This window comes from Mytilus galloprovincialis, chromosome 13 (assembly GCF_965363235.1).
Source record: "Mytilus galloprovincialis chromosome 13, xbMytGall1.hap1.1, whole genome shotgun sequence".
Taxonomy (NCBI): domain Eukaryota; kingdom Metazoa; phylum Mollusca; class Bivalvia; order Mytilida; family Mytilidae; genus Mytilus; species Mytilus galloprovincialis.
Window position 1 is genome coordinate 34,754,958 of NC_134850.1, and position 22,183 is coordinate 34,777,140.

The following is a 22,183-nucleotide window of genomic DNA, read 5'->3' on the forward strand; positions in this document are numbered from 1 at the left end:
ATTATATTGTACTGTCTACAAAATCTTGTCCTAATGGGATATATTTATAGCGGACGCTGTTTAATTGTAGTTGAGGTAAAAAAAAGTGTACCTTTTAAATTAATTTTAAACTGTTTTAATTATCCCCGACACATTTCAATGTTTTCGCCAACCCAGGAGTTTATTATAGAAGTGGGAGTTCGTTTGTTTATGTGGAATGAATGACCTGAGTACACATCCACGTCACGTCATAATAAGTACTGTAGATTAAATCCTATTGGTTGATTGATTGATTGATTGATTGATTGATTGCACTGACAATCCTTGCCAATTACGATTGGAGTCGAATGCGTCTGGGACGTGCTTGGTACGAACTCATGATTTCAGTGTTGACATGCTTAGCCTAGTAACACAATCTTTGGACTACTAACACCACTAATGTTTAAGGCAAAACATGGCTTAGCTCCAGAATATATGTCCAGTCTTATTGTATCAGCTTCTGCAAACCAAAAATATAACACTTAGAGGTGGTTTTTATGTAAAACGCGATCGATCTGAGCGCAGGTGTTTGTTATATTTAGATAAGAAAATAAAGGTCAGACCGGTTCTGTTTATGTTGTGGTGTATATGCACTGGATTAAATAAGATCGATCTCGAACGATCTTGCTTGTGCAATGTAAACACGAATTGGTCTTTTGGAGATCGATTCAAATAAAGATCGATTCAATTTCGTTGCCAGTGTAAACGGGGTCTAATATGTCATTATGGTTAGTCTGTAGTTTTGATTTTCCTTATCCAGATTTTATGAGAGGCAGGCTATAAAAAAGAAGATGTGGTATGATTGCCAATGAGACAACTATCCACAAAAGACCAAAATGAAACAGACATTAACAGATGGACAAAAATAGTCTAGCATGCATCCCGATCGAACTATATTGCAGAATAAAGCTACCTCTTGAAGTAATTGTTCTTGTTGTGAATATGCAGTGAATATTTGTCACAAGACATAAAGCAAGCAAATATCAACCAATCAATAAATCAACTATGTATCCGTTATAAATCCATGTTTGCTATATTTATTTAGTACATTGGACATAAAGATATTTGTAATAAAATCAGATATTTGATAATGTCAAATAAACCAACTTCCTTAAAGTAAAAGAGTCCGTATTATACCAACATTTAATGTAAAATAACTGTATACCGCCATCTTGGATCGTAAAACAGCAGGACATATCCGGTTGCGTTTTTAGCTTAATTCTGAAAAATGTAAGACAGATAAAAAATGAATGTGTTATACTGTTCTACGATTAAAGAACTATACAGAATCTATTGATTTAATAAGACTATTTAACAAATACCAATTATTTGCTTTTGTTTGAATCATTTGTTTTCCTTCAAATTAGCCAGTTAAGTGGAGACAAGTAAACTCAGTAAAATTTTGGAATGTTTTAAAACAAAGTATTATGATACCATTCTTCCTTTTTTTTTATTTTCTTCAGTCATATAATAACATTCTCGTCATGCTCATATTTGATTTAAAAATTTCATCTTATAGATTTCTTCTTTTTCACAAAAATGGGTTTTCATGGATAATCCATACATATTTGGGCAATTTGAACAAATTCTGACTTTAAACATATCACGGTGACATATGTTTTAGTACATATTTGAAGAAAAAAACACATGGTTAAATCTCCATTTAGGCAACTTTTAAGAAAATTCTATCTGAGGAAATATATGCCGAAGATCTGCCCTAAATGGATGTTATAGTCGAGTTGTGATACTCTAGTATATTAATTGTGGCTTTCGTTGTGAGTTGCTGTCTTATTAGCGTATACAGTACATCTATTTTTTTTTTATTCTAAAGAAAAACGTGTGTAACCAAAATTAATGTCAGATTAACCGTGTACGGGTAACGTGACAAACACAATTATACACTTTACAGGTACATCTCATTATATTTTTGTTGTTGTTGTGACCACGTGTGAGATGAATCTTCAGTCATTCGGTAAGTTTTTCAAGTTATTATACATTTTATTTTTGTTTCATATAAGGCAGAAATATTGGGTACTATAACATCTTGGCATTTTTTTTTTACATCTACAGATTTAGTTTGCATTAACACACCTAGACAAACCTATGGAACTATAGAATGAAATTTTAGGCACGAAAATTGAATGCATTTTATTGATCAGAATATAAAAACTTTCTTTGATTTTGATGTGCATATTTTTTCGTTCCTTGATTGTCAAATACGCATGCAATTGAGTAAGTCACCAGGGAAAATTTTAAAGATGATTATGTATAAAGGACGTAGTCTACTAGACACTTGTAAGTAAACATTGAAGTTCATTGTATTGATCGACACGAACAATAGGGACATCCAATGAATAATTAAATGATATATAATACGGAAACCAAATGAAATCCACGCTTTTATCTATTTCACGGAATATTTTTAAATCAGTTATCTCAAATTAAAAAAAAATAGTTATTTTTTTCCGAAATCAATGAAGCATGCAACTTTCACACATCATGTACATGCAGGAATGCCTTCATAACTTTTTCAGATCCGCAAGTTTGTCTGTACTGAGTCAGTTTTGAAATATTAATACGCCCATATTTGTTAACTTTAAACTAAGACCGATGCATTCGTTTCATGCGGGAAAAAATGTTCAGGGTCCTGTTTATCGAAACTGTCCTAAGATCGGTCAGGACTAAGAATTTCTTAGGACAGAAGTTAGGATAAGAACGTGTCCTAAGACCAACTAAGAACACATCTAAGTCCGAAGTGGGTTTATCAAACATGTCGCAACTTAGGAAAATCCTAGGAATTGTCCTAACTTTATGATACCAAAACAAAATAGTAAGGATGATTATGTATGTTAAAAATTTTAAGATGATCAATAAAAAAGTTACCGGACCGAATAGTGTGAGGAAAAGGCAGAACAGAGATTACGACTAAAGAAAATGCAGGTCCAAATGTTTCATCCTAGTTTAATCCCCACTAAAAATAAAATGATAGCTCCATTACTCTTGCTAAAATTGAATCGTCACTGTACGGGTATTAGGACGATACGATTCTTGTGTGTAGAGAAAGAAACATCAAACAACAATCAAAAGTCCACAAAACACTTTACTGAAAACTAAAACAGAATCCCACACTTTCCGCAAAAACAAATGGGCTAAACTTTTTGATTTCTCTGGTCTGCCAGTTCAAAAACGAAAAGAATAGCTATCGTAGTGAATGCAAAGTATATCGTCTAGTTATAATACTAGTACATTTATTTTTTGGGTAAAACACATTTGATTTAGGTGAATTTTAGGCTTAAATGATGAATAAATAACATTCCTGATATTTAGGAAAACACTACAAGGTCCACTACAAGGGTAAGAATTTAACAGTTGATGCAGTAAAATTTAAATATAATTAACTTCTTGCAAGAAACGTGGAATACGTACATATATACGAGTTCTGCGTTTTAAAATTGCCACATATAACCAAACGATTTATCATTTTTACCTGTACAAAGTGAGACCAGTAATGTATCTAAAATTGATGAGATTTGGAATGATTTCTAATGAGACAAGTATCCACTACAACAGTGTGTTTACTTCCTTGGAATCTATTAGTATAGTATTAAATAAAACGACCCTTAATATGATTACAGACCAAACTATTCAGGACCTAATAAAGGCCGCAGTGAAAGCCAAAGACAATGCTTACTGTCCGTACAGTAATTTCCATGTAGGTTCGGCTGTATTAACTGAGGATGGACACATTTTTTCAGGTAATGATTAGCATTATTATAGTAGACAAACAAGGGATATGGGTTATCCGTTCATGACTTTGACAACATTAGTACATGCACAACAAAAAAACACAGAAAGAGCAAAGGAACAGCGTTGTTGTCGCTGTTCTTCGTCTCGAAGTTGCTAATAGATTATTGTTTTGATATTTTACTTTAAATACGGAAGTTGGGAATTACAAAGTGCATGTTCAACGTTTCCAACGTTTTAAGTGGGATTTCTTATTTGTTTATTGTGTTGTTGTTGCTTAATTGCTTCTTCACGTGAATAGTTTAATATCGATGGCAGCTGCTTTTGAGATTACTGACAGTGGCGGATCCAGGGGGGGGGGGGGGTTCCGGGGGGTTGGAACCCCCCTTTTTTGGGGCCGATCAATGCATTTGAATGGGGACATATAGTTGGAACCCCCCTTTTTAAAATGGCTGGATCCGCCACTGACTGACGTATTGGTATTTAGAGTTTGACATTCGGACTCTTTGCTATGGTTGTTACTCCTTCAGACTAAGCTGACCTTGAATTACTTTTCAATGTGTTATACATTTAAGCATGCACTAAGGTGAGGCTTGGGAATTTTTGTCAAATGTTGGGACCCCTTGGTTTCATAACCTGAAGGAGTTGGGACCGTAGTTTCCTAATGATTTTTTAATTAATCAACGGTATGTTTTAGAGAGGTACAAAATGTAAAATGTATATGATATAAAATATATCAGTGCCGAAATACTGACTCCAGTACGTGTTAAAGTATAGGGGACAGATAACTCGCCAACAGCGGAATTGAACCGGTGCTACCGGATGATCTCCATATCATCTGCAAATAACATAAAACAGCCCTCTAATTCTTCAAAATCTGTCACTCACTAGTTGCCCGGCAATCTTGTTTAATAATAAAATAGCAATTATGAACGATTAGACAATGCTTAAAAGAGGGACGAAAGATACCAAAGGGACAGTCAAACTCATAAATCTAAAACAAACTGACAACGCCATGGCTAAAAATGAAAAAGACAAACAGAAAAACAATAGTACACATGACACAACATAGAAAACTAAAGAATAAACAACACGAACCCCACCAAAAACTAGGGGTGATCTCAGGTGCTCCGGAAGGGTAAGCAGATCCTGCTCCACATGCGGCACCCGTCGTGTTGCTTATGTGATTACAAATCCGGTAAATAGTCTAATTCGGTAGGTCAAATTCATGAAAGGGAAGGGGATTGTAGTTACGACGTGAGGAACATATCCGATATCATTTGTGAAATGGTTATTCCATAACGGTCAACCAACTCGTGATGGCGTCCGTAAAATTTACGAAGGGATGATTTCAACTTCACCATTTGGAACTCTTGATTTAATAGCTTCCTTGTGAGCAGTAACCCTCTATCAAGAAAATCATGATAGGAAATGCAAGCACGAGAATATCGTATCAATTGAGAGATATATACCCCGTATGCAGGTGCTGCTGGAATGTTGCTACTTAGAAATGGAAAGTTCACAATTGGAAAGCTGAAATCATCTCTTTTGTCGTAAAGTTTTGTCTTCAACCGACCCTCATTGTCAATTTCTAGATGTAAGTCAAGATATGAAGCTGACTTAACTGTATCTGTAGTATCCTTTATCTCCAATTCGATGGGATAGATGCGTTCCACATAGTCACCAAATTTTGAATTGTTTAGTGAAAGAACGTCATCTATATAGCGGAAAGTAGAGTTAAAGGATATTGCTAACTTCTTATCTTTCTTCCTAAGAAGTTCCTGCATGAAGTCAGCCTCATAATAATAAAGAAACAAGTCAGCAAGTAGAGGGGCACAGTTTGTTCCCATTGGTATGCCGACAGTCTGTTGAAAAACACGTCCTCCGAACGTAACAAATATGTTGTCAATCAAGAAATCAAGCATCTTGATAATATCGGTTTCAGAGAATTTTTTGTTTGAATCAGAGTGATTCTTCACAAAGTAGGATTTATCCCTCCCTAAGACAAGATACTTGTATCTACGTTGGCCATTCTTTTTTATGAAGCAAAGTAATACCAACTCTTTTAATTTGTCTCTAAGTTTGGAATGTGGAATACTTGTGTAAAGAGTAGAGAAGTCAAATGTTTTAATACTGTTACAAGATGAAAGAGAGTTAGATTGTATGTACTCTAAAAGATCTTTGGAATTTTTAAGTATCCACATCTGATTCACGCCACCTCTAGAATAGGCAGTTTCACAATAACTTTGAAGCCCGTCTTTGATTGCTGATAAAATGGATGTTAATAATTTAGAAAGAGGTTTTGTGGAGCACTTGGAAGACCCAGCAATATAACGCTGTTTGTAAGGACACTTATGTAGTTTAGGTATCCAATACAGTGATGGAAGATCCAGTTCTTCATCTTTGGTTGAAATACCAAAGGAACAAAGAACAGACCTATGATTATCCAGGATTTCCTCTTTGGTAAGTGTCGTGAGGGTATATGTTGAGTTTCCAAGTGAATTGTCTATACCTAATTCGTTTATCAAGCAATTAATGTAATGACTTTTACAGACAAAAACGATGTTATTTGGGGCTTTGTCTGCGGGGACAACAACATATTTATCATGGAGGTCGGATAGGTGTTTAGCAACATTTGGGTCTTTAAAAATTGACGTAGCATGGGCATTGATGGACCCATTCAGTTTCTTAATTCTGATTTGTATTAAGGACCTCACTGCCTTTATCCATTCGGATAGAGTGTCTACGTCTTCCTTCTCGCGCTTAGCCCATTGCCTGGCATAATCCTCGACTGAATCCATCAAAATTTTAAAGTTGTATTTCCAATTGATGGATTTAGGCTCACGATATTTCGGACCTTTCGATAACACGTTTCGTAGAGAAGTGTTATTAACAATGTTAAGGTCACCGGTAATAACGTGGCCAGCGGGATTATATGTGAATTGGGAACTAGCACAAGTGCAATCAGGAGGTTTAGACTTGAAGTCGTCAATATCGAGATCCTGCAAAACGCGTTTGTAATTGAAAATTTTAGTTGCAATAGGTTTGGTATAGGTATAAGAAATTATTGGTACAGACTGGTCTTTAAAATAAGGAGGTATTTTCGATTGAACTAATTTATGATGAAGGATATTGCCAAGGTTGACGCCATCGAGACCTTTGTTGGCAAAGGAAAGATTCAGAAAATATCTTTTCTCTTTTTCATCTTTTCCAATGCGAACTGGCTTGAAAAGTCTGTGACTTGCAATATCCGAAATTATGGCTTGAAGTTTGTATTGGTTTGAATGAGGGTTTGTAACAGTGGATTCCAAACATAAATTGAACAGAGAATGAAGTTTTGAAAGGGGTAATGAATAAAGTTTCGTGCGAATGTGATGAATACCTAACGGTTTTTGTATGAATGGCAGCAAGTCATTAATAGAGACATCATGCAGAGAGGGTGACGCAATGTACCAAGAATATCAAGATAACCTTGATAATAAGAGATATTGGTTGAACTGGATTACAACAATACGAGTGGTCTGTATTTGAAATTATTGTTTTACTTATATACTCGAATTATTGTAGGTGCGAATGTAGAAAACGCATCATGTGGTTTGAGTATTTGTGCTGAAAGAGTTGCCATTTGCAAAGCAGTTTCCGAGGGAAAACAAAATATAAAAGCAATAGCAGTAATATGGTAAGATTTCATACGCAAATGGTATTGTATTGGAAGGTATGATTTATTTTCAATATACTGATACCGTAACGAAACATGCGTGATGACATCTTTTAATTTATTTATTGTTTTGGTCTCGAGGCTTAGGACTGAATTTTTATAAGACTTTATTTCAAGATTACACGATAATTAGCAACTATTAATATGAAAAGGAAGATGCCTCATAAGTGCCAATGAGACAACTCTCCATCCAAGTCACAATTTGTAAAAATAAACCATTATAGGTTAAGGTACGGCCTTCAACACGGAGCCTTGGCTATTAAGGACCTCAAAATGACTAGTGTAAAACCATTCAAACGAGAAAACCAACGATCTAATCTATATTAAAAATGAGAAACGAGAATCACTTGTGAGCCAAATCAACAAACGACAACCACTGAACATCAGGTTCTTGACTTAGGAGAGGTGCAGACAGATGCAGCGGCTTTAAACTTTTAAATAGGTAAAAACCTTCACCCTTACCTTAAACAAAGTGTTATATCACAACATGGAAAGACACACTGTAAAATATCAATTGAAATGGCTTAACCTAATCAACAGACATAATAACACAAGTAAACATATACTGAACGAATAAATTTGAAATTTGATATAAAGCTTATTTTCCCTGATGCCCTAAAACACTACTAATAATTCTCAATTGAAAATATACATTGTAAAAAATTTGACCTAATTGGATGACAATAAAAGATATGAATTCAATAAGGAGTCGAAAATCGTGAATCTTGGTTTTTGAAGTAAAACAAACATCCAATGGGCAGTCAATGATATTATTAACCTACCTTTGATAATACGTTTTAAAAGTAAATATATTGTGAAATATTCTTTCGAAATTACTTTTTCTTACGAATTATTTCAGTTGTTGCCCAACAACAAATTACATTGTTCATAAGAATATGTGTCATGATATACGATCAAGCATATATGTATACACTGTACAAGTTGTGCTTAGAAATTTAACACTGGCAAAACACGTTTAGAATAATGATCTCAACGTGTTTTTTGTATTTAATTTCTAAACACATTTCTTAGCAAGCGCATAATATCTCAACATGACTTGAATTTAAACACTTGTAATGTGTTTAAAAAGGAGAGTGTTTAGCAATAAAACACATATTTCTAAGCTAAACACGATTCTAAACACAATCCTAAACACATTCAATTTGAACTAAGGCACGTTTAAACCTAAACATGCAAAAAAGTGCATAATAATTGTGCTTAGAAATGTGTGTATAACCACTATTTATACAGTGTACACAATATCTATCTATATATGCTGCAAATGATGTTTAAAACATTCTTACACACTTTGTAAGAATACCAAATGATTATTCGTTGGTAAATCGTTTAAAAAAGTCTTTCATTTTATCTGTATGGCACTCTGAATTCTGTCGCCAATAGGATATAGGCAAGAATGCTGACAGTGCATGCATGGATGATGAATTTACTACTTCTTTTCCTTCATACATAATGGCCATTGAACTAATTTACATGTCTTATGTTTTCGGCGATGTGAAGAATGATTTTACAGGATCCTGTGGAGCCTGTCGACAGTTTTTTGTAGAGGTAGGTTTTATTACGTTGCCTTGTATACCATAGTAACTCAACCAGCCTTGTATCATATTAACTCAATCACTGTTGCCGTGGTGCAGTGGTTAGTGCATCGGACTACTAACACAAAGGTCTCTGGTTCGATTCCCGGTCCGGGATGAAAATTTCAGGGACTGCATTTTCGGCTCTCCCTTGACACCATTTGCGAGTATGGACTTGAGGAAACGTCGGAAGGGGACGACAAATAGCTGACTGGCCCGTGCTTAGAGAGAGAGCAATATCTCTTGCGCGTTGAAAACACCCTTCATGGTAGATTTCGAAAAAGAGCAGTCTAATGCCGCTACAAGGCAGGCACTCGCACCCGCAAAGTGGAAAGGGTTTGATATACAAAAGATATAAGTTGCAAAACTTGTTTCCCAATCCACTTTAAATAAATATGTTTAAACTAAACTAACCAATGTTGCAATATGTATCTCTATTTGTTTTTTAATATGAGATTTCTCGATCGAAGTAACGAATAACACAGTAATATCTTAGCTTCAACATATATGCAAAAGAATAACATTATCACATAAATCTTTAATTCATACAATTTGATGTACAGTAGTTATCGTTCACGGTTTATGTAATTTATACGTGTTTCTCGTTACTCGTTTTTTTTTATACAGATTAGACCGTTGGTTTTCCCGTTTGAATGTTAATTTTGGGGCTCTTTATAGCTTTTTGTTCGGTGTGAGCCAAGGCTCAGTGTTGAAGGCCGTACATTGACCTATAATGGTTTACTTTTATAAATTGTTATTTAGATGGAGAGTTGTCTCATTGGCACTCACACCGCATCTTCCTATATCTAATCAAATGATATATTTAGATTATGATGATTTTCATGTAATTGTTTTCTATCTTTAAAAAAATCGTAAAAAGTACTAAGTAGGGATACATTATGAGCATGCAACAAAGAGACTGATATAATAATGACTTCGATGTAAGAACGAATTTGTGTAAACTGATATTATATGACTAAACGCCTTTTCAAAGGAGTAAATTGGTGTATTATTAGTTACATAGTGTGCTAGTGACCTAATACGGTATATATGGGGTCAGTAAATTTCGCATGGGTTGAGAGCGAAGATCGAATCCCCATATGGAATTTACTGACCCCATATATACCGTATTACGTCACTAGCACACTATGTAACGGATTTATCTTATCGAACAATCCTATAAACGTGTGATATTTAGACTAATGAACTACCAAAATGAGCAAGTCTTCAATACCAAACTACTTCCATTGATCATTCAAAAACAGATGTCAACAATAACAACTTGTTAGCTTTAAATGTGTTTTATGAATTTATTTCAATCTTCATCATCAATATCTTCGTCTGTTGAAGACTTTAAAAAAATGTCTCAGTACCGTTTTGGTTTTAAAAATGGACGTAAACCCACTAATAACCGTGTATTGAAAAGCCCTGCCTCCCTATACTTACTTAATATGGAATATACACGGTCTCTAAGCGCACGCTTTTAATCAGTCATATTCCTAGAAATGAATAGGAGGTACGATACAAAGGTATTTTTTTACAATTGTCTGGCTCATGCAGAAAAGGTTGTGTTGAAGAAGTAATTCTGAGATGTTATATTATTATTGAGAGGACTTTATAGTTAATCTGAGTAAAGTTTAAAATATCTAATTATAGAATATTTAATACAAATTAAGCTTCTAGATGTTAAGACCAATCCATTATCATTGAAGAATTCGAAAAGATCTTTAGAATGTTTAAAGTGTCTATGTATTGCTCTTTTTTATTTTATTTTTTCTCGGTTTTTTTTTTTTGCCTGGTTATTTCTTGTTATCCTTTATTACTCCACCCATTTTTTTTTAACAAAGAATTTTTATTTCAAGAGTATTTTCATTATAGGGTTGATAGTATTTATTTTTAATTTTCAGTTCAACATGAAGATGGATATATACTTGGTAAAACCTGATCTAACCGTGAAGAAAGTAACAGCAGAAGAACTTCTTCCTATGTCCTTCAATCCAAAAGCTCTTCAAGAAGAAAGAATTTCTTAACACGCTTAATTCTGTAAATTCAGAAATTATTGTGTGCACTTATAATTATTGCGATTTTGTCATTTTAAACAAAAATGTAATTTTAACTTTTGCGATATTGAGAAAAATCCTGTTTAATTCATATACAGAATGTATAAGTGCGAGTTTAAATTATTGCGTTTATAACACTGTCTCATTTTTCGCAATAATAAAAACCTCGCAATAATTTCTGAATTTACAGTAGCTATCAGAAAGAATTTGAATAAAATGATGAATAAATAATATTTTGACTTTGTTTCCAATCGTTTTGATTAAGGAGAGTGGGTTCAAAGCAGATTGAGCGACTGACCTCATTTTCTGTCTGATAATATAGTTTATGTTTGCCAATCTTTTGTTTCTGTGGTATTGTGGACAGTGTGTTTATCTTTTTCCCCCTTCCTTTTGACATGGTGTTTTGGTGCTTCTTTATTCTTAAATGTTATTTTCTAATCTTTATTTTTAGGTCGTTTATGGATTCAGGCTATCAGGTTATCTGCCTATAATACATTAAACAGCATGCTTTGGCATGTTAATTTTTTGTGATATATGTGTACAAGTAGGAATATATTTCGGCCTTTAAACTTGTGTTAAATAACCTGATAAAATGTTTGCGGTCATGTTTGTTGTGCAATTCTGGCCATAAGGTTTCTCATCTGAATTGTTTTACATTATGTCCTACATGTACATGGCTGGCCCTGGGCCTTTAATAGCTAGCTATGCTGATTGAGTTTTTCTCATTGTTTGAAAGTCATTATATAGCAGTGACCTATAGTTGGTAAGATTATTTTCATTTGGTCTCTGATGGGAAGATGTCTCATTGAAATGGCACCACATCTTCTTATCTAAAATTTTATATCAGTAATAGTATTTGATTCAATGAACATTCCAAAAGAGGCAAACTTCATTTTTTTCTTTATTTTGCAGTGCAATGTCTAGGTTTCTAATAGAAAAGATGTAATTGTTCTTTTTCATGGTTAGCTGACAAAGGAGTAGGTTCAGTAAGACCCCTTTTTGGCCCCAAAATATAGCAGTTTTACAAAATTGTTAAAATTTAAACCTTTAGTTATTTAATGGACAGTAGAATGCTTCTGCTACATAAATATGGGCTGTTACAATACAATGCACATATATCCAGTACTAGCACCATTAAGTCATGCTAAATTACTGAAATCCTTATAATTCTAGCATTTTAGTTAAATTTTAGACGGTTTTCGTGTAAAACGAAAGTGGCCGCATTCGTGTTCATCCTTAATATTGAAATGTAAGTTGTATTTATGATTATACATAACATATATAAAGGTTGAGGATGAACACGGATGCGGCCACTTTCGTTTTGTTCGCGCATCGGTGACAATATAATGGAATTACATGCGACTGTCATACAAGTGAGAGGTTTAGTTAGCTATAAAACCAGGTTCAATCCACCATTTTCTACATTTGAAAATGCCTGTACCAAGTCAGGAATATGACAGTTCTGGTCCATTCGTTTTTCATGCGTTTTGTTATTTGATTTTGCCATGTCATTATAGACTTTCCGAATTGATTTTCCTCTGAGTTCAGTATTTTTGTAATTTTACTTTTGACATATTCCCGATTTTCATTCTTAGTTTTAAAATAACTAAAAATATTATTAACAATTGTCAGTTCAAAATACATTTAACAAGTCAGTGCGTTGTTACATGTTATATTCAACTGAATTCACTATATCCGTTATTATTACGTAATATATATATTATATAAGTCCTGTGTCCAGGTGGAAATAACGGGCCGTAATAACAATATGTGATTTGTATGTCAGGTGAACGTGACAACGGGTGGTATGTATACTAACATGTTTATCGTCTTCCATTATACATGAGGGTGTGGATTGGGTTTTATAGAAGGGAATTATAGACAAAAAATAAAGAAAACAAAAAATAACCAGACAAATATATAGAAAAGAAAATGATGAGGTACTAGAATATGTGGAATAAAGAATGATCGGCAAAAAGGTAAAACGAATTATAAAACAAATTGCCTAAAATTATAGAATACAGAAATAACGAATCTCCATTCAAACCCTCATGATCTGACATTTAAAGCTTTAGGACAATTATGGACATGCGATACAGTTTTAGACCGACAGTGATTTTTTTTACAAAATCAATTTGTACATGTGTATATGTGCTAAAAATTATATCTTCATGTGCTAAATTTAAAAGACAAATGGGTTTAAATTATTCGACATTTACTTAAAATTTCGGTTTCTCGGACATTTCTGTCCTTTGAGCAGACACCCTTAACAATGTATGTTTCAAAATATAAAAATATGCAGATTTTGGTAGAGAGATAAGGAATACCTTCGTTACAAAAGTGGGTTCTTACTACATTTGTGTAACAATTCTTTGTTGATAGTTGATTTTTGTTAAAAGAAATTGATATAAGAAAAAACTGTGTCTTATATTGTTTAATTCATTTTTACTGAGAGCAAAATTTGATTAATTGATTAATTGATTATTCAGTGGTTGTTTGAACGTCCAGTGGCAAAAATTTCATGCATATTCAGGACGAAAATCGTTTCAGAAGTATATTATGAAGTATTTGGTATTACAAATGTTTAAATTTTCTAATTATTTGGTAAATGTTATTTTTTTAGGTAGTTCTAATTAATTTGTACGAATCAAATTTTTCTGACAAAATAATATCTTTTGCTCTATATTAACACATACGATTCTGATAACAATGGATAATATAACAGATATAATGAACTTTGTAACTTACATTAAAAAAAGAGATTATGATTGTTTACTCAGTTGTTAAGTCAGTTCGCTCGTGTCAGTCGGATCACTGATTTTCGGCAATATCAAGGAAAAACCGACACGTTCTAAATATTATTCAACTACTCGGGTATTGGTGAAGTTATAACCTAATATGTCCTGTTGATAAGTATATATGTACAGAACTACAAAAAATTGCAGTGCATGTTAACATAAAAGAATCAAATAATCTCTGCTATGCTTGTAGTGAATACGAAAACAGCTTACAATAATTTTTAGATATATACATATATAATCGTTTATAAAATTTATCCGTCAAAGTGAGAGAAAAAATATAACATGAAAATAAAAATACATAGATCATTCATTTATTGCAATCAATCATATAAAACATGTAGTTGAAATAATTTCTAGAACCAGTCACTGTCTGTAGATATAATGCGTCGGACATTGTATGTATAAGATTAAAATTTAGTTTTTTAACTGTATGAAATAAAATTAGTAAGGGTTTCGCGGAACACCATGTCTCGCCTTCGTTTGCCGTAAACTTGAACCCTCAGGCTGAACAAAATAAAGACACTATATTTTGATTGTTATAAGCTTCTGTCCAAGTTCACAAATATTTTCGGTGCCTATAAAATAGTCGACTTTAATTAAGTTATTTGAATCTGAGCTGGCAAAGTAGCATATTATCTATTATGCTGGTATCGGCAAAACAGTTACAAGTATTGCCTTTAATTAAAATGCATATCAATTTTAAATACTATTCTAAATGAAATAGCTTTGAGAATCGTGTAAAAAGTTTTCGTTGTTCATTCGTCAATGAATCATTCAACGTGCGTGTATCATGTGTATCGTGCGTGTATCGTGTATTTATCATTCATCGTGCATCGTGCGTTTATCGTCCGTTCATCATTCATCATTCCTTTTGCGTTAATCCTCCGTGTAACGCTCATCGCTCATCGTGCGTGTACCGTGCGTGTATCGTGCATTCACTGTGCATGTATCGTGCATTCACTGTGCATGTATCGTGCATTCACCGTGCGTGTATCGTGCGTGTGGTCAGTTGGAATTTTAGAAGGTCTGTAACTAAATTGTACGGGTGGCGTGACAAAAATGATAATACACTTTAAAGGTATCATTATATGTTTGTTGTGACCACGTGTGAGATGAATCTCCAGTCATTAGGTAAGTTTCTCAAGTTCTACATTGTTTTTTTGTTTGACATAAAGCAGAAATATTGGGTAAATCTTAGCATTTTATATTTACATGGTCGTGTTTACATCTACAGATTTACTTTGCATGAGCAAAGACAAACCTATGCAAATATAGAATCCGTTTATACCTATAATGTAGGTCGCCAGTGGAAATGATAATGATGATCAAGGTCGTTATAAGTAATGTTACAGAATTGTATTCTTTGACATGAACAATAAATAGAGATCCTCGAGCCTCCTCATGGGTTTTTTGGTTGTGTGATTACTGGGCCGTTTTATAGTGATTAATTGATTACCAATCTAAATATTTTATGATTATTTGGATTTTTGTTAATGTAGGACTGTATTATTGATTATTTGATTATCTTCTTAAGAAAATGATTAATGATTTTGTGATTATGTGATAACTTGGACATCCCCATGAGAGGCCTCAATAGAGGGACAATAGATAGCATCTACACATCGAATGGATGATTAAACGATAAGAAAAAAACGGAAACAAAATTAAATTCTCGTGTTTATTTATTCAAGATTTTTTTTAAAGTAATCTCATATTAAAAAAAAAGTTGAAAGGGAAAATACGGCCATAAATTTGAATTTTTAGCAAATTTATATACAAAATTTCGACCTCATTTTACTCAAAAAATAGTACATGAAGGTATATATTTTTTTTTTATTACATATCGTTTTATTTAATCAGGTAAAAAATAGTCTATATGGAATTTTTTTATCAAAATGTAAATACGGGATCAAAACTGCATCGTATGCCCTTAAATAAATAGACCTTCAATATAATTACAGACCAAACTATTCAGGATCTAATTAAAGCCGCAGTAAAGGCCAAAGACAATGCTTACTGTCCTTACAGTGATTTCCATGTTGGTTCGGCTGTTTTAACAGAAGATGGACACATTTTTTCCGGTAAAGATTTGAAATTATCATAGTAGAAAAACAAAGGATATGGCTTATCCGTTGACGACCTTGTAGTGCATAGGTATAGGCAGATGTGGTGTGAGTGCCAATGAGACAAGTCTCCATCCAAATAACAATTTAAAAAAAGTAAACCATTATAGGTCAATGTACGGCCTTCAACACGGAGCCTTGGCTCATACCGAACAACAAGCTATGAAGGGCCCTAAAATTACTAGTGTAAAACCATTCAAACGGGAAAACCAACGGTCTAATCTATATAAAATTTAAAAAAAAACGAGAAACGAGAATCAAGTATAAATTACGTAAACAAACGACAACTACTGTACATCAGATTCCTGACTTAAATTTAGGACAGGTGCAAACATTTGCAGCGGGATTAAACGTTTTAATGGATCCAAACCGTCTCCCTTTTTCTGAAACAATAGCATAACATCATAGAAAAACACACGATAAAATATCAATTGGCAGGCAAAACTCAATCAAAAAACGTACATAAATACACTATAATCGAATAAATTTGATCTGCTGCACAACAAAAAAAATGTTTTGATATTTTACTTAAAATACGAAAGTTGAGAATTGCAAAGTCTTGAACGCGTTAAGTAATGTTTCCTATTTCTTAATTGTGTGGTTGTTGTTTCTGTCTTCACATGAATAGTAATTAATATCGATGGCAGCTGCTTTTGAGTTTCCTGACGTATTGTTATTTAGAGTTTGACATTTGGTTTATACTCCTTAATGAGGTTGCTACTCCTGCAGACGAAGTTGACCTTGGATGTCAGACTTTTCAATATTTAATATATCTAAAGGGCTACCATTTGATTTTTATGGCGGGGTTAGTATGAAAGAAAATTAAGACATGATAGGAGTTTTGAGTGAAACAAATTGTAAGAGAACTGAGTGTCTTACTAACTTTTGCATTTAATCTCAGGCTCAACAAAATGAGGGGAAAAAAACCAATAAAAATATTCCTCTTGTTACTTTCTTTTAATTGTAAGAAGCTTCTGTCCAAGTTTGGTTACAATCCATGATAGTTTATGAATCTAATGAATGTTTGCAGACTGTATGTAATGTTTAACTAAGTCCATTTATAAGTAAAATACAGATACACGGGTACAAAATTTTAACAAAATTACCTTCTATATACTAGCTTTTGATCATAAACAAGCTTTTGTCAAAGTATGGTCCAAAATAGTATAAGAAAGTTATTAAATTTTTAAAAACTTTAACCACAGAGTGAATGTGTTGTTTCCTGGCAACAAATCGAAGTCCACTTCAAAGTAGAATACGTGAAAAATGAATTGATTTTTTTACAAAACTATTTTCTGGATACTATCATATGATCATAAAAAAAAAGATTCTGTCCAAGATTGGTACAAATCCAGGATATCTCAGAAAAGTTATTAAAATTATAAAAACTTCAGAGTGAATGTGTTGTTTCCTGGCAGAAACTCTAAGTTCATTTAAAAGTAAAATATGGAAAAAATGGATTTTTTTTTTTAAATTTACTTCTGGATACCATCTTTTGATCATAAAAAAGCTTCTGTCCAAGTTAAAAACCCAGGATAGCTTAGAAAAGTTATTAAAGTTTTAAAAACTTTAACCACAGAGTGAATGTAATGTTTCCCGGCAGAAAACTAAGTCCATTTATAAGAAAAATACGGGAAAATGGAATTTTATGTTTACAAAATTTACTTCTGCATACTATCTAATGATCATAAACAAGCTTCTGTCAATGTTTGGTAGAAATCAAGCAAAGTGAAAGAAATCATTCAAATTTCAAAAAGTTTAACCTCAAAATGAATATTTGTGAACGACGCCGACGGAATGTAGGATCGCTATGTCTCGTTTTTTCGACTAAATTCGGAGGCTCGACAATAAAAATGGCAGGATGAGCAACTTGGCCATAAAAAAAATAGTCAAATGTTCGGACCCCTTGGTTCATTACCTGCGGGAGTTGGAATCTTAGTTTACTAATAATTTTTAAATGAATCAACGGTATATTTTAGAGCGATACAAAATGTAAAATGTATATGATATAAAATATATCAGTGCCGAAATATTGACTCCTGTACGTGTCAAAGCATAGGAGACATGTAGCTCACAAACCGGTGCTAATAAAATTGCCGGATGATCTTCAGATTATCTGCAAATAACATAAAACAGCCCTCTAATTCTTAAAAAACTGTCATTAGTTGCCCGGCAATCTTTTTAATATATATGAGAAAATTGACAATGCTTATATAAAGAAGCAATGTACCAAGAATATCAAGATAACTGTCCTTGATATTAAGAGATTTTGGTTCAACTGGACTACAACAATAGGAATGGCATTTATTTGAAATTATTGTTTTACTATACTCGAATGATTGTAGGTGCGAATGTAGAAAACGCATCATATGGTTTGAGTATTTGTGCTGAAAGAGTTGCCATTTGCAAAGCAGTTTCAGAGGGAAAACAAAATATAAAAGCAATAGCAGTAATATGGTAAGATTTCCTACGCATATGGTCACATTTTGTATAGTATTGGAAGGTATAATTTATTTGCAATATATTGATACTGTGACGAAACATGCGTGATGGCATCATTTTATTCATTTATTGTTTTGGTCTACAGGCTTAGGACTGAGATTGTAAGAAAATACATTGTATTGTTTAAGACTTTATTTCAAGATCACACTATAATTAGCAAATATTAATATAAAAAAAGAAGATGCCTTATGCGTGCCAATGAGACAACTCTCTATCCAAGTCACAATTTGTAAGAGTAAACCAACACGGAGCCTTGACTATTAAGGGCCCCAAAATGACTAGTGTAAAACCATTCAAACGGGTAACCCAACGGTCTAATCTATATTACAAACGAGAAACACGTATGACCAAGTCAACAAACGACAACCTCTGAACATCAGGTTCCTTACTTTCGACAGATGCAAACAGATGCAGCGGCTTAAAACTTTTAAATAGGTACCAGCCTTCACTCTTACCTGAAACATAGTGCTGCATCACAACATGGAAAGACACACTGTAAAATATAAATTGGAATGGCTTATTAGCTCAATCAAAAGCCATCGTAACACAAGTGAACATACACTGAACGAATTAATTTGAAGTTACATATGAAGCTCATTTTCCCTGATGCCCTAAAACACTTATAATAATTCTAAATTGAAAATATACGTTGTACAAATGTGACATAATTGGATGACAATAAGAGATCTGAATTCAATAAGGAGCCAAAAAATCCTGAATCTTGGTTTTTGAAGTAAAACAAACATTCAATGGGCAGTCAATAATATTATTAACCTACCTTTGAGAATAAAAAATATTGTGAAATATTCTTTCGAAATTACTTTTTCTTACGAATTATTTCAGCAACAAATGACATTGTTTAAAAGAACATGTGTCATGATATATACGATCAAGCATATATATATACACACAGTACAAGTTGTGCTTAGAAATTTAACGCTTGTTATACATGTTTAGAACTTGAAATGTTTAGGATTGTATTTAAGGTCTAAACACATTTTTTGGTATAAAGAAAATACTACATTTATAATGTATCTTTACATGACTTGAATTTAAACACTTGTAATGTGTTTTAAAATGAAAGTGTATAGAAATAAAACACCTATTTCTAAGCTAAACACAATCCTAACAGCGTTGTACTGAGGCACATTTAAACATGTAAAAGTGTTTGGGGTCTAAAGTTTATACTGTTTAGACTATAAACACCATATTTGCAGTGTACACACTATCTTTCAATATACGCTGCCAATATTTTTTTGTAAGAATAGATTAACATATGATGATTAAATGATTATTCGTTTCGTAAATTGTATAAGAGATGTGTATGGCACGCGAGAACCACATAAATGAGATAATCACAATTTATCGGGGATAATGATAGTTTATCGGTCGACCATTATAGATGTACGGCGTAAAGTATACTTTACGGTTGTAATTGCATTTACGAAATTATCGTCGACAATCTATCATTATCGATCATAAATGCATTAACAGTCGACAATCTATAATGAGGGAACGCGGGAACCACATTATTGGATAATAACAGTTTAACGGGCGACGCCCTGTTTGCGATAGCAATTCATATGTACCCAATCACAATAGGTTATCGACAATGCTAATTAATTTGTCCAATCATATCCATCGATTCAAATGACAACACGTTGAAGTCAAATTGATCGTCTAGCTAGATCTCAACAACTGGCAATTAATAGTATTTTAGAATACTGTTTATCTGTAAGAATTGAGACGAAATTAATTACATGCAAGTTTACAGTTATTAATTATTTTTACGTTTGCAACAGAGATCAACAGACACGAATCCTGGGAATATTAATTATTATACTTATAATAATTTTACAAAGTTAATAAGTTATAACTGGCACTAATTTCATGTACATGGCAAGTCGTTGTAGAATAATTTACTTTCTATTTATCAATATTAATGCATCATTTATCATTTTTAATATAACAAAATAGTTTTTTTTATATCAAATATTTTATATTAAAAAATCGTGCATTTTCTTTTATATTAACAGAGACACATAATTATATATGTGTTACATTTAATCTGTATAGCACTCCGGATTGTGCCTCTTATAAGATATAGCCAAGAATGTTAAAAGTGGCGTTACATTTTACAAATTAAATTTATATCAGTAAGATTGTGAATTCACTCCTTCTTTTCCTCCCGACATACTGGCCATTGAATTAATTTACATGTCTCATGTTTTCAGTGATGTGAAGAACGACTTTAAAGGATCGTGTGGTGCGTGTCGACAGTTTTTTGTAGAGGTATGTTTTATTTTTTTGATATATGTATCATGGTGATTCAAACAATGTTGCAATAACAAAAGAACAAATTTTAAATTACACATTGGTGTGACTACTGGTCAAATCATAAAGGCAAAATATATTCACCAGGGTGGTATTACCTCTTTTTTAAGCCAGCCTTACGATCTGTTCCAGTTAAATCATATCATTGTCTGTGTTGCTTGATTCTAATTTAATCATGTGACTTTTTAACAATGTTCCCCTTTTTTAAAAGGACTCTACAACTCATATGAGTAATATTTGATTTTAAATCACTTCAATCTTCAATAAGCCACTGCATGTTAAACACCAATTCATCATCATTGATAATTTTGAAGATTTTTTTTATATGTATAAAATGTCTTTATGTTGCGTTTTTTTTTTTTTTCTTATATCTTGCATTGATATATTATCCTCTATCTCATTGCAATTTTAGCCTTATACAAGAATCAATTAAGCAGTAAATTTATAATCCCCTTCGTTCTTTATATTTTTAGTTCAACATGAAGATGGATATATACATGGTAAAACCTGATCTAACAGTGAAGAAAGTAACAGCAGAAGAACTACTTCCTATGTCCTTCAATCCAACAGCTCTTCAAGCAGAAAGAATTTCTTAACACGTTTAATAGTTAGCAAAAAAGAATGTAAATAAAATGATGAATTAATAATATTTTGCCTTTTGTTTCCAATCTTTCTAATAAACATGATAGAGGAGAGCGAATTCACTGCAGATTGAGACACTGGCCTCATTTCTGTCGGATATAATTCATATAAAAGAGAAGATGTGGTATGATTGCAAATAAGACCAAAATGACACAGACATTAACAACTATAGGTCACTGTACGGCCTTCAACAATGAGCAAAGCCCATGTTTTCCAATCTTTTGTTTTTCTGTGATATTCTGGACAGTCTGTTCATCTTTTTTCCCTTCCTTTTGACATGTTGTTTTGGTGCTTCTTAATTTTTAATTGTTATTTTTTAATCTTTATTTTTAGATCATTTATAGATTTAGGCTCTTTGTTTATTTGCATATACTACCTTAAACAGCATGCTTTGGCATGTTAATTTTCACTTTGGGGCCTTTTATAGCTGACTATGCAGTATAGGCTTTGCTCATTGTTGAAGGCCGTACAGTGACCTATAAGTGTCATTTTGATCTCTTGTGGAGGGTTGTCTAATTGGCAATCATACCACCTCTTCTTTTTTATATTTGGCATGTTAATTCTTTGTGATATTTGTGTAAAAAGAGGAATATATTTTGGCCTTTAAACTTGTTATAAATTACCTGATAAAATGTTTGTGGTCATTTTT

General features: G+C 32.8%; 1 protein-coding gene across 2 annotated transcripts; it reads left to right on the plus strand.

The window, feature by feature from the left end:
* Nucleotides 1-1,897: 1,897 nt before the first annotated feature.
* Nucleotides 1,898-21,539, plus strand: LOC143056606 (cytidine deaminase-like). Of its 2 annotated transcripts, none has more exons than XM_076229720.1 (5): nt 1,898-1,990; nt 3,654-3,773; nt 18,402-18,513; nt 20,793-20,850; nt 21,366-21,539. In XM_076229720.1, the coding sequence occupies exons 1-5, from the start codon at nt 1,972-1,974 to the stop codon at nt 21,486-21,488; spliced, it is 432 nt and encodes a 143-aa protein (XP_076085835.1). In that variant the 5' UTR covers nt 1,898-1,971; the 3' UTR covers nt 21,489-21,539. The 2 variants fall into 2 exon arrangements, with proteins under 2 accessions (XP_076085835.1, XP_076085834.1); XM_076229719.1 differs by lacking the exons at nt 18,402-18,513; nt 20,793-20,850; nt 21,366-21,539 and adding exons at nt 7,330-7,440; nt 8,988-9,046; nt 10,980-11,371.
* The last annotated feature ends 644 nt before the right edge of the window (nt 21,540-22,183 follow it).

Coding starts and splice junctions, on each gene's coding strand:
- LOC143056606 (XM_076229720.1), top strand. Junction 18,514..20,792: donor AAAGCAATAGCAGTAATATG/GTAAGATTTCCT, acceptor TCATGTTTTCAG/TGATGTGAAGAACGACTTTA. Junction 20,851..21,365: donor GTCGACAGTTTTTTGTAGAG/GTATGTTTTATT, acceptor TTATATTTTTAG/TTCAACATGAAGATGGATAT.